The 14,063-nt window shown below is 38.2% G+C and overlaps 1 protein-coding gene across 1 annotated transcript in view; it reads left to right on the forward strand.

Moving 5' to 3' along the window:
- The window catches only part of LOC119190784, a 79,342-nt gene that overhangs the window by 24,183 nt on the left and 41,096 nt on the right, over nucleotides 1-14,063 (forward strand). The window contains exon 4 of the mRNA XM_037443600.1: nucleotides 11,286-11,461. Within this exon, the coding sequence (XP_037299497.1) occupies nucleotides 11,286-11,461 (176 nt within the window). The remainder of the gene's footprint in view (nucleotides 1-11,285; nucleotides 11,462-14,063) is intronic.

Genomic DNA, 14,063 nt, shown 5'->3' on the forward strand with positions numbered 1-14,063 from the left:
TTATATAGAAGTTTATAACCTAGATCTTAAAAAGTTCGACAGTTATTTTTTATTACACGTACAATTTTTATTTAACCATGAATATTAAAATAAAACTATTTACAGCGAATGTTAGATATTAAAACCAAAAATCGGATTTTATCGTGGTTTTATATTATAATGTTCACCTTACACATCTTCGAAACGTCGGGAGAAAATAATAATATGGAAACCGCGATTGTATCCAATTTTTTTGTTTTAATATTTTACATTCGCTGTAAATTATGCAAGAAACTCATGATCATTAATATTCCGAAATATCTTAATTCAAGACGACATCGGAGAGTCACGACCAAGCGTCCAAAGAACAGAAAGAGATAGAAGAGGCGGCACAAAGGATGGAGCAGAGAGGAAAGAGCGGGAGAAGCAGAAAGCGATAAAGAAGAAAGCGAGGAAAGTTAGGCAGAAGTTGCTTGCTTCGTAAGTATTATTGAAACAAGAAACCGGAGAATATAATGTTATAGCTTAAGGTCCATTGTTCATACATTTTGTTTCACCTTTAATCTGGGTAACTAAACAAGTATTGACAAGTAAAGAATTTAACTTCACGTTACCCAGTTATGAAAAATGGACCTTAAGCTATAACCCAATAGTATGTTTCTATTGCTAATACTTTCGGTAAGGTTGTCTAAGTTCTATCTCTAAGAAAGCACGTAGTATGTTTATATTGCTAGTTATTCCGTTGGAATTGTCTGTGATGTGAGGAGTTGAAAACATCTTCGCTGTTTTATGCCTAAGAAAACAAAAAATGTAATAGTAAAATCAATATTACACTTCGAATTTATTTTGTATATAGCGATACTATTGTGGTCGACATGGGGCATTTTGTTTGTAAAATAAAACGGCTATAATCCAACTAATATGTATCTAGTTTTAACTCGCTGCTATGCTTGCGTGATAGTTTTTGTAGCATAAAAGTTCCGCTTAATATTTTCTCGGGATAAAACAGCCTACAGCACTCAGAAGTAATGTAGCTTCCTATTAAAGAAAGAATTCAAAATCGATTCCGTAGCTATACGATTAGCCATAACAAACCTTACAAATAAGCTCACAATTCTTCTTCTTATTATACTAGTATATAATATTAAAGAAGTATCCTAATTCAAGGCCAATTTTCTTTTTTATAGAAGCATCGACGTCTTCCCAGTAGAAGACTCACCAGACATCCATCCACCCACCAAATTAATAAAAGTGCTTAACCAAATATCGAATGCTATTGCGCCACTCCTCGAAAACGAACCGGAAAAACGAGGTATCAACGGCTTCGAAGAAGACCTCAAGAAAGATGAAGGGAGAAAGAAAGAGAAGAAGAAGAATAACAAGAAGTTATGTAAAGCTGAGTCGGTGTGCAGTTCGCTCAGTGACATGAGCAAGGGAAGTGGAAAGAGAAGAAACCAAGAGCGGTGGCGGATATGCCACTTCTGGAGAAGAACTTGAATGAACTGCATCGGATGATGGATAGGTTTGATAAGGTTGGTGTTTGTACCTTGACCGGGGAAATACAAATCTTCGCCATGTTGTGCTGAAGTGTAGAACTAATTTCTTATATTGAACGTTAATTGAAATGATAAAACAAAAGTGGCGCTCTCAAAGCAGATTTTTTTTTGGTCACCTTGTAGTTAGAATATATCGATTAGATATTGCAATATATAGATTGATATTACACGCAATTGTCGAGTAGCAAACAATATCGGTACTAAAAAAAAAACTTGGTTTTGTATTAAAATGAAAAGCATCGACAAGTTTTTCTTGTACAATGTAAAAAATATTATTTTCTGGAGTGAGCCACATGATTTCCGATGGATATTGATCATCAAGATTTTGAGAAAAAATATGTAAGATGTGTATTGTTTTAGACGTCGCAGGATAAGACCGCGTTCCAGAAGGCTCAGGGTCTCCAAGTTTTGGGGCAATTGTTAGCCGTCGCCTCCGAGAAGGAAGATTTAGCCGTCCAGTTCAGCACCAAGTACGTACTACATACATGTATAGTTCTACTACTACTCTTCTTTCCTTACCTTGGGGTGGTCCGATATCCCGGGGATGTCCGATATGCGCCTAAGAAGGCCACTGCGAGTTTTGGCGGGTGAAGGGTAAACATAGACTAAGAGACTCGGCCCAATGCTCGCTTGGATGATGCTATACTCTAGTGAGCCGTAAGATGAAACCAATATAAACGTTCTCCTCTACATCCTCCAAAAACTTCACACACTTCAGACAGTTCCCAATGCTCTTGCTAGAAAAAATATATATATTGCGCAAAAAGTTCTAGATGCGTTTGCACTTTGCACTAGCGGCAACATCCTACTCGCAACCATCCATCATTCTACTTGCAAGCTCAAAATTTCCCAGAAGTCACCTTGCAATGACGATTACACGCTAAAAATCGGTTGCGGAAAATCACATCGAAAAAATAATTAGGCAGAACAACGTGACTGTGCCGACCGTCTGGGGGTGTTATTATCTCTTGCCGATCGATATTTTCTTTCCGCTTCATTTCACAACATCACCGTAAAACCACTTTCCCGTGCTAAGATTAAGAAAAGCTACTGCAAGTATTGTTACTCGTGCGCAGGTCGTTGTGGTCGGCGGTGCAGATGGTGTCGCGGCTGGCGCCGAGCGCGCCGCGGCTGCGGCCACAGAGTGCGCCGGGCGCACCTCGCGCGGATACTCTCCAACCAGCTCGTGAGTAGCGCTCATCTTTTTATTTTTTACTAGCAACCCGTCCAGGCTTCACGTCATTAGAACATTAGGGCGTCAAACTATCTCTATCAAAAATTTTCTTGCGGTTTCAACTGGGAAATTAAAAAATTCTGGATAAAGATCCTGCTTAGCATTTTTCTGGGATTATAAATAGCCTATAGGCCTGACCACCGAGCCCAGGGCCTCAAACTGTCTCCATACCAAACTTTATCAAAATCGGTTCAGCTGTTCGGCCGTGGCCGACCCGCACGCGTTAAAAAAAAATCCGAGATAAAGTACCATCCTAGTCTAGTCCAATATTTTTCGGGATTATAAGTAGCCTATGTCCTTCCTGACTCAAATTATTTCCATACAATTTTTTCAAAATCCATTTTTTATAATATTTTAGGATAATTTGTATACCTAAAACATTTTGTATGTGAAGTGAAAGTTGATATTTTACATCATAGTGTGCCATGTAGCCTAAATCCTTCTTCGATGCTGATAAGGCTATCTAATACAAAAATATTTTTCAATTCGATCAAATATTCTTTCGTTTCATTCCTGAAATTAGCGCGTTCAAACAGACTCAGATTTTCATATTAGTATAGACTATAGATACAAGTTACAACGCCATCTAGTTATATGATTATAAACTACCTTAATAAATGCGAGACGTAAACAATATTTTGTCTCCAAACCCCGCCATCTCACGACACTGTGACGTACTAAATGAGTGCAAACGTAACATAGATGGAGCTAATAGTATGTTTTTAACGATAGATATTTTTATTGTATACACTTTTAACAAGTATATTCTACCGATAGACACGAACTTCCATATAAACTATTTGTTCAAAATCTGGAGTTAGAACTTAAGTTCGCTGCAGCGCTAAAACATCAATCATCGTCTAACCAAACTTTTTAAAAACATTTAGTGCTAAAGCGCTTTAAAGAAAAAATCAGTAAAATGGCAACCAATACCGGATTGCAATACACTTCAGTTGAACACAGTGAGAACACAGTGTTCGGAATGTGATCCCCCTCAGATCCTCAGTCCATCACTGGACAAATTACTTGCCCTTTTTTGTCAACAACCAAAACTTAACCCTAACGCAATCTCGGACTTTACATCGTAAAATAAATCATGTGAGGGAAAAAGTACCCAAACTGATTGAAAGGATCACATCAAAACTAAGCGAGCGAAAAAACTGACGTTTCCAATGCGATTGGCAAAGTTTCGAACGGAGAGGGTTGAACTGCGCAATCGTAAAAAACAATAACCTCTTTACTGAGGGTATGAAATTATCTAAAGGGCACGTCATTTTATTTTGTCTAAGTTTTGGTAATGTTATATCTTTAAGATTAAATTCTTTTCGGATTTTATCGCAGTTTTAATATTTTATTTTTCTACCGACGTTTCGAAGACTGCTGCCTTCATGGTCACGGGGGGACTGAGGTGTTGTTCATCCGCAAAGTCAAAGTTACAATATCTACCTACATTTTACAAATATACAACTTTTAAATTTTTAGCTGTTGGTGGTCCGATCTTTGAAAATCCGTGAAAATTTAAAAAGTTTTATATTTCTAAAATGTAGGTAGATATTGTAACTGTCATTGCGGATGACCAACACCTCAGTCCCCCCGTGACCATGAAGACTGCAGTCTTCGAAACGTCGGGAGAAAAGTACAATATTAAAACTGCGATAATATCTGAAAAATATTTAAATTTTAATGTTTAACATTCGCGTAAACATAAGATATAATAATATTATATCTTGAGTCATTTTTTATAGGAATTTAATTATATGAGATCAAGACCAAGTTTTGAGTCATGCAGACACAAAGAAGCTCGCATCGCATAAAAGTCTAGTTAGGTCTCTGTCCACTAGTAAAATAGCATAGCATATCCTCCAGAAGTTGGTTAGCTTCCGTTCGCTATAAATGTTCTAAGTAGTATGACGTCAGTACTATAGTGTATACACGTGTATAAATATGAAGGTGTGCTCTCACTCGCCGCACCCCTGACAAATGACTGCGGGCCGACGTAGGGTTGTCACGTGGGAGTTATTGTGTGTTGTCTAGTAATCCATTGCTTTAGTAGTAGTCTGTTTTGTGAAATGTGATGCTCAATGATTTCCAGGTCTGTTATTTTTTTTGGGTATAACTTTGTTTTTAAAAATATCTGATATGGTGTAGTTGGCAATTTGTGTCGATACACTCGCCCTCTATAGGTGTCTTTAGATGGTATCGCAAAGTAGTGACACTATTTTTTAAAATTTATGATTGGCCTAGGCATTATGGGTAAGACATGTGACTAATTGTAAATCGGTCATATTATAATTAGGTGTGAGTCAGAATTAATTAACAATCTAAAATGTCTCATTACAGGTAAAAAAATCACTTAATTCTCGGGTATGTCTAAACGAAGATGATTATTTTCTTTTGCGTTTCGTTAGTAGATCATTTTTCAAATAGGGAATACTGAAATGATCAAAATAGTGAATTATTTAACATTTTCATAGTCATTCGTTTGTGACAACCCTGTGCTTTACGGCGGTCGGTAGCTGTGTGAGTGGGTGGGCGCCCTAAAAGCAACGCTAATGCACGTCCGACGCTCGTTCACACCGTGCACTACACTTGCCTAGTACTAGGATAGTCGGCAAGTAGAGTAGGTATTGAGTATTGACTATTCATTTACAGTTAATTTCCTCAAAATTTACTGAACGGATTTTTGTGAAATTTGGTATGGAGATAGTTTAAGACCCTGCAAAGATTATAGGCTACTTTCCATCACGAGAAAATATATAGCAGGATTTTTATTTCGGAAAGTCCTTTAGGCGGCCCAAACCGTGAGCAAAATATAGTATTAGAAATAAACCGACTTATTGTAAAAAGGTAGTGTAATAGGTTCTTTTTAAATATTACATCATTTTAGGGATTAATATGATTGAGTCACGATTTAAAAATTCCTTTTTTTTTGTTTTCCTTATTTTTTAGATGCTTTTTATTTCTTTTGTAAGTACTGTTATTGAAATGAGGAATATTAGACACTTTATCTAATCTATACTATTATATAAAGCTGAAGAGTTTGTTTGTTTGTTTGTTTGTTTGTTTGTTTGAACGCGCTAATCTCAGGAACTACCGGTCCAAACTGAAAAATTCTTTTTGCGTTGGATAGCTCTTTGTTCGTGGAGTGCTATAGGCTATATATCATCACGCTATACCCAATAGAGCGGAGCAGTAATGGCTAATCTCAGGAACTACCGGTCCAAACTGAAAAAACGTGTTAAACTCAAAAACTACCCAACATATTAAGATGACTGCCTGACTGATGATGACTGCCTCGGTGGCGTAGTTGTATTGCACGTCCGGTACAATAGCGCTCTGAGGTCCTGGGTTCGAATCCCGAGTCGGGCAAAGTGATATTTGGGTTTTTCTGCTCAGTATCAGCCCGGAGTCTGGAATTTGTGCCCGATATGGCGATAGGCTCGCCCCCTATCACATCATGGGACGAAACATACTTGGCGAAAAGTGGGTGCCCTAGTTGTGCTCTCTGCATACTCTTCGGGGGATAAAATGCGTGATGTTATGTATGTATGTATATTAAGATGAAATTTGGTATGGAGACAGTTTGAGACCCTAGGAAGAACATAGGCTCCCGGGAAACTACTACTTTTATAACGGAAAACTTTAGCCTGAAAAACTTTATAACGCGGGCGGAGCCGCGGGCAAAAGCTAGTTTATTCATATGTCTATTTCTCTGTCTCGTCGGCTTAGTCATTAGAATTTCGTAATAATACGCACCTGCGCCTTATGTTTTAATTTCGTTAACTCACAAACTCCATTCAAAATTACACTAAATTAAAAATATTCGTTTAAATCAGACGAATACAAATATCTCCCAACTCCCACAGTAGATTCTCACAGTTTCGCGTTCCGAAAATTCGATGCAATAATTTTACAATGCGCATTTTGTGTGTTAATAAAAACACTCGGTATTACCGCCGTGTCCCGCTACCGTGTCGTTAAGGTAACGTTTTTTTTTATCGCTTTCGATATGCGAACTTATTGCGGTATCGCTAATTAGCCGACGATCGTTGTATGCGGTCAGATTTTACTGTCATTGTACTTTTACTAGATGTTTGTGTTAAAGATATTTAATAAATATAGACAAGTGGTAGATTGAAATAAAAATGTCATCAACGGACAATACTAAATGGCCTAGTTCAACCAGTATGAACATAAAAAGATCTGAGGTAATAAGCATAAAAAAAATACAGTGGAATTGAGAACCTCATACCTACCCGCTTAAACTAAGCGGGCGCCTAAAAGTTCGCACTGTCCTGAAGGGCCCCCACCAAATTTAGATGTAGGGCCCCTATACGGCAAACTACGCTACTGATCGAACCATTCCAATTGGGACAATATCAACTATTCAAATTGCGCGTGTAATGTCTTATCTATAACTTATTTATATTTAAAATCATTGGTGGTTATGGAAAAATGAATGAATATCACATAATATTGTCTGCCCCCGCACACTTGGTGCGGTACAATCGTTTGCTAAACCTGATTTTTTTAAATTAACCTCGTAATAAATGCAGTGTAGTCCAGATAAAAATACCAAAGAGAAATTATCGGTGTGTCGGTCGTAAGAATTTTGTCAGCTTGTTTTATGACCACTATCTTAATTCGGAATCAGTCAATATGGTGTATATGCGCTGGTCCCTATTTAGTACAGGATACAAGATGAACTGATTACTGACTAGGTTCACTGGTAGAGATTTCTTTTGTCCATTCCATTTTTGACGCAGCGTAAGCGGGCCTCCCACGAGATGGACCAACGATCTGGTGCGGGTCGCCGGAGTCCGATGGATGAGGGCGGCCCAGAACCGGTCCCTGTGGCGCTCAATAGGGAGGCCTATGTCCAGCAGTGGACGATTCCCGGCTGAAATGATGATGATAATGATTCCATTTTTATATTTATACATCCTCCTCGCATCGTATTCCTCATTGCTGCAGGTCGTCATCCCCTGAAAATGGAGTAATCTTTGTTTTTATTTAGTTGCGCCACCTATTCCTATCTTTAGCATTGTGAAGCGCAACGTGTAGTTTGGTGCCATACGAATTATACATACATATAAAACTTAAATACTGTGTCGGTAGCGTAGTTGCGTATTGCATCGTTCTAAGACCCTGGGTCGGACAAAGTGATACTGGATTCTTCTGCTCAGTATCAGTCCGGAGTCTGGACCCTGCGCCTGATATGGCGCTCGCCACCTATCATTCAACGGAACAAATGGCGATTAGATGTCCTGTTTGCCCCTTGCTTACCCTTTTGGGGTTTAAAGCGTGTGATTTTGATTTAAAAGTAGGGTTCATGCTTGATCCTTTTCTACCCTTTTTGACTGATTTCAAAAAAAAGAAGGAGGTTATCAATTCGACGTTTTTTTTTATGATTGTTACCTCAGAACTCCGTAATTTCTGAACCGATGTAGAAAATTCTTTTTTTATTCAAAAGAATACACTTACCTTCCCATTGGTTTCATAGAATTTTGGGGATTACAATGTGTGTGTGTTTTTTAAACTTAATAAATATATTCAGTATCCTCCCACAAAGTACTTTTTGTGATATAATACATAATATTTATATTATAAATACAAAAATCAACTCGTCATTTCGCAGCTCGCTACCCTCTCACCACGGATATTTTTAATTAATATGAATTTGATGCATATAAAACTGTAATATTGTTGGAAGGTTATATTATAATGATTCATTAAAGTGCTTTAATTCTTTATGTTCGCGTAATGGATGCGTTTCTTAATGGAAATTAATGAGATGTGATTCAAATTAAATCATATAACTTGTTTGCCGAATTGATGTTAAAAAAAATGTGCAAGTATATGTTCATTTGTGATGAATTTCCAGGTAACAGAAAAGTTGTGAGAGTTGCTTACCATATTTCAAACCCAAGTAATTCTGAGATCGTGTAGAATAGCCAACACAGCAAATATTTTTGTTGTAATATTTATGTTTACAAGTGGTATTCATCAGCGGCTATCATATGACCCACTTGTACGTTTTCCTATTATTATTTTATTGCAAAATAACTACAGATAAAAGCATCGGTTCTTTGGTGTCCGATGGGTATTGTGTTATGCAATGATTTTGGTTAGGTTTTACGTCGTGTGAAATATTCTATTGGTTAGTATAAGGTTTTTATAAACACAAGTCTTTAAGAAAGCAAATATGGAACGAGATTTATGCTGTTTGTTTCTCATAAGTGGCATAAATTATTATTATGGTTTAAAGAAATCGTTTAGTCACGGTTTAGATATAAATCTACAATTTTATTTTAAAATAATACACCGCCACAGTAAACCCTTTATATTATTCGGGACCATTTGTGTCACATTAACTTAATTGAAATATCCTCCGCGCTAAAAGTCCGCGTCATCGCCGCACAAAGCGCCAGATAAAGTCGAGAACTTATCAAAAATCAAGCCCAAAAAAATTGCAAAACTCGGCCTGAGATGTTATCTCTGCGGTCCCTCATAAACTACTAGATTTACTGGCCCTAAGGAAGAAAAAAAGCAAGATGGCGTCGATGATAAGGGGCAATTAACATGGCCGCCGGGCGGCCCGCGCGTTCCAATTTACGCATATTAATTGTGAAACAATAAAGGAAGACGTCGCGTAGCTGTTGCGAGATTAAAATTCCAATTTTTATTGTTACCGCGTAAAATGGAACGTTGGTGTTGCGCGGTCTGAGTTTTTTTTTTATTGATATTTTTATACGCCCGCGGGTACTTTAAGTCGTATTAGCCCGTTATGAATGCATAAAACGAAAATAATATGATAGGAATTATGTCGAGGTCGACGATTTCGTATCTGCTGATTTGAGAGTAAAAATGCACCTTAATTTGTTACTTTATTAAATTTGTGTTATCTATTGACACCTCGATTGTATTAACCTTTAGAAGAAGTAAGTTATTAATGGAATACGTAACCAAGTAGGACCTCCCTCTGTTGTAAAAAGATGTAGATGGTAATTCATTTTTTTTTTATCTACGATGTGTAGCACTTTACGTAATAATTATATTTGCATTTTAACCACATTGTAGAGTTGTAGTGTCGTTATAAATGGAGAAATAAATTACTCGCTCACATTTACGCTTTTTATTAAAAAATATTTTATAACGAAGAATTCTGTATTTATTTTTTTATTTGACTTTACATTACTATAGACATAGTAAAGGTATTGAATCTGCATAAACTAATTAATGAGGTCTGACATCTCCGATATTTGAAGGATTACATAGTACATTGTACTAATTTGTAAATCAAAGTCCTGCCTCACAATCTCCCCCGCCAAAATGGATCCGCAATCCTTCTGGCAAGTTATTCACTATCAGTGTGTAACATAAGTACTTCTTTTATTATCCAAAAAGACATCGCCTACGTCAGAAGCTTTTCTCGCTACATAGATCTACACAAGACGCATGCGCAATTTTTAAAACTATCAAATTTAGAAATTCTCATGTTTTCCACGGGAGCTAATTATCGGTATAAAAAAAGCCTATAACATGTTAATTCAGGACATCGTCTATCTGTGTGCAAAAATATTTCATCCAAGATTTTGCGTTTACTTTCTTTTTTTTTGTTTTCTGTTAAATTGGCCGCTGTATGTTAAATAAGGCAAATTTTATTTACTGAGGGTTATCTTTTGAAATAGGTCACCCTTCGCCATTGCACTTATATTAGGAAACGATTAACTAAATCACCAACTCGCCCATCAAATGTCCCGTCAGCGACTGTCCGATAACAACGCTCCGTCGCGCCCGTCCCGCCCAGCTGCGAAGTTCGGGCGCTCAACGCTCGTGACGTTTATCCGTAGATCTTTGCTATATCACCGGCGTCGTATTGCAGACGAGTTACTATGACGAGATGGGTGAGGTAAACGGTGTGTGAGGCACCTTTTACAGGGAGGTATGACGTCATTATGTAACAATTGAGCTGTGTCTTGGGCTGTTGGCTTGTCTCAATGACCGATGTTTATTTTCATAAGGGCACGGTAGTCATCGCACTGCGCGTGATTGTAAGTGGAGTGTGGTCCAATAGAATGTCGATTGACGAGAGATTATTAGCCTTCGGCAGTCGACACAATTATGCCGGCCTGTTGGCATCGGATATATATTATACATAGGCCGATACCGAAGCGCGACACTTACCGTGGGCAACTATGGCGGGTTTTAAGATCTTGTGTACAGTGGTCGCTATTAAGGCGAATATAAAATGTATCCTACCACCAGCAAAGTGTCCATGCACTATTTGTATCATTATATTCAGTGCTTTGTAATGCATTCCCAGTAAGCAGATATTCTATTTGACCCCACTCCACTTACAATCAAGTGCAGAAGGATCAATTTGCAGTGCACGAATAAAAAAAACACAGACGCTTCGTGGCAGACAATGCGACGGTACCCACCCAAATGGACCCATGCATACTTAAGACCTACCAATTGGCACCCGTGGACTGATATTATCAATTTTTTTACAGGAGAAAGACCTCCAATCGGATCCGAAAGAGATGGAGCTAGCGAAACAACTGAGCGACTGTCTATCAGTCGCTTTGGATTCCGTGCTGTGTTCCACCAGGCTGTACGAAGAGAAGCGGGTGACCGGAGACCTGGAACAACTAGCCGCCTTGAGGAACAGGGCTCACACGCTGATCAGGTGAGTGTGATTGACATTTATACGTGCACGGGAAAATGATCCTTCTGCACCAGATGGTATAGGTGGGGTTCAGATGGAATGTCGACTGGTGAGAGATGGTTATTCTTTGTCAGTCGACACAATGCCGGCCTGTCCAAAGCTGGATATATAAAGGCTGATCTCGGAATGCGGCAATTCGCGTGGGGCAGTATGATGGGTTTTACATATTGTATACGGTGCCTTAATATAGAAGAAAACTCTTGCTGATGAGTAGGTCTTCTTCCAGCTTTTGTTCAACTACAATGTGTAGGCGTATAATATATTTTATTTAACCCATCACTTGATTGTCAACTGTTAAGCGGTTGCCCGCAGTCCTTTGAGAGCAACATTAATGTTCATGAAATCTATTTTTGTTAAGCAATTATTGACAGCCCGGGTAATACATGGAGCATGTTGCAGAGAGCATTTGACTGTATTACGGGACGCAATTTCAATTTGATATTGCAATAGGAACCTGGAGAAAATAACAAGCTCTCTAAACCCCGTAACAATACAAATATCATAAACCCCAAACATAACCTGTTTTATAATAAATTCTATATGTTTTATCCAACTTTTTTAATAAACAAACTCGGGTAACAAATTAAACTACACACAAGCCCCGGTGTAGATCGCGATAGATACAGTTCTAATCTAATTTGCTTAATGCTTCGCCGCGCCCCGCGTCTGCAGGGAGGGGAAGGCGGGGACGCCGCCACCAATATCGCTATGTTTACTAAAATGACACTTGAGTGCTCTTTAATCATACGTGTATTTTGGTAGAGCGCGCTTAGGTGCGCTCGACGCGTGTTTGCGTTGTCTTAAGTGTTATCAATGGTATTGCACGAGGTATATAAACAAATGACAAAAGATAAGTTTTAATATTTTAAAAACAAAATTGTATAGGAGGTAATTGTAAAATGTAGGTAGATATTAGTTTAGTAGACTTTTCGGATGACAAATACCTTTGTCCGCTCCGTGACCACGAAGGCTGTTGTCTTCGAAACGTCGGGAGAAAATTAAAATATAAAAACCGCGATAAAGTCCAAAAACAGTTTAATTTTAATGTAAAAAGATATCAATTTGTAGGCATTTTAATACTGAGCAGTTTTCTATTCTGTAATATGCAATCACTGTCGATGAAAAGTGTGCAATCCACGTCCCCGTTAAAAACCAATCACTAAAAATGACAATCAGCATTACTAATGTCCCCCGTCTTCACCCGTCACTTGTCACGAATTCACCTGACAATACGCGAACAATCACCGAACACCCTATCAATGCATCGGGTTTAATTAAAAAAAAATGCTTAGTACCAACAACGGGTCCCCTGCACACGGTCGGGTTGCTCGCGCCAACATTACAATAGCAATCATGCGACGCGTGCGAGTGTATTGTTTTCCTATGACATTGTTGGTAGCGTGACTTGCCAATAATATTTGGCTGAATTTTCTAAGAGTTTGGTATAATTTAACAGTATCGTAAGATTATAGTTCGATCTGGGAATCTGTGGGGGAGACCCATGTTCAGCAGTGGACATCCTGTGGCTGATCTGTCGTATCAACAACTAAACGCCGTTTAATATCGCGAAAATTTACCAGGTTTTTTTGATATGCTTACATATGAGTGTCGATTGATTCATTCTGGCATCGGATTGGAGATTAGGGTTGGGATCGTTTATTGAAACCGGTCGAAAATGACGGTAAAAACAGTTGTTCGGCTGATGGTAAGCACCATAACTGGCCTGTATTATATACTATGCTGAGCATCAGGATTAGGCCTTAGTCCACCACGCTGGCCTAGTGCGGATTGGTGGACTTCACACACACCGTTTATAAATATTAGCATCACCATTTAGAGCTTTTTACCACACAGCATGTTAATGCACTGAGATATTTTTTTTTAATGTCCTGGCATTATACTGGTCATAATGTTGTCTAAACCGAAACGGATTCTGCAAGCTCGTCTCACATCAATCTTGTTTACGGTTCCAATCTGAAAATTAAAAAGTTGAGGTGAATCACGACATATATAAAAATAATGCAACCTCGTAAACAAGTTTCCACTAAAGAACACATATTATAGTGTACAAGTAATAAACATTAGAAACATTGATACAAAATTTCCCGACCTGATAATCAAATCAAGAACATCTCAGTTCACAATCCAATAGATTAAAGCAATTCGTGTACTCCATTGACTGTGTTTTTATTTATTTATTCACACTCGGCCGCCGCCATTGTACATTATAAAAACAAGTGCATCGAGTGAGCTCATTGTAATGTCGCGCGACATGCGAGCAGTGAGCATGTGCGACAACTTTGCCCGCGCCTTTGTGTCCATATGCCTCTAACTTACCCTATTTATTGTATGTCCTGATTGATTAGGAATTTACGCTTTTTTATGAGCGGAACGATAAAAGACGGAAAGTTTAAAATTTTTAGTTGCAATATTTATTTATGACATAATTTTATAGACTGTCTCGGTGGCGTAGTTATACTGCATGCGCGGTACGATAGCGCTTTGAGATCTTGGGTTCGAATCCCGTGTCGGGCAGTGATATTTGGGTTTTTCTGCTCAATAT

This window comes from Manduca sexta, chromosome 5 (genome assembly GCF_014839805.1).
Source record: "Manduca sexta isolate Smith_Timp_Sample1 chromosome 5, JHU_Msex_v1.0, whole genome shotgun sequence".
Lineage (NCBI taxonomy): Eukaryota > Metazoa > Arthropoda > Insecta > Lepidoptera > Sphingidae > Manduca > Manduca sexta.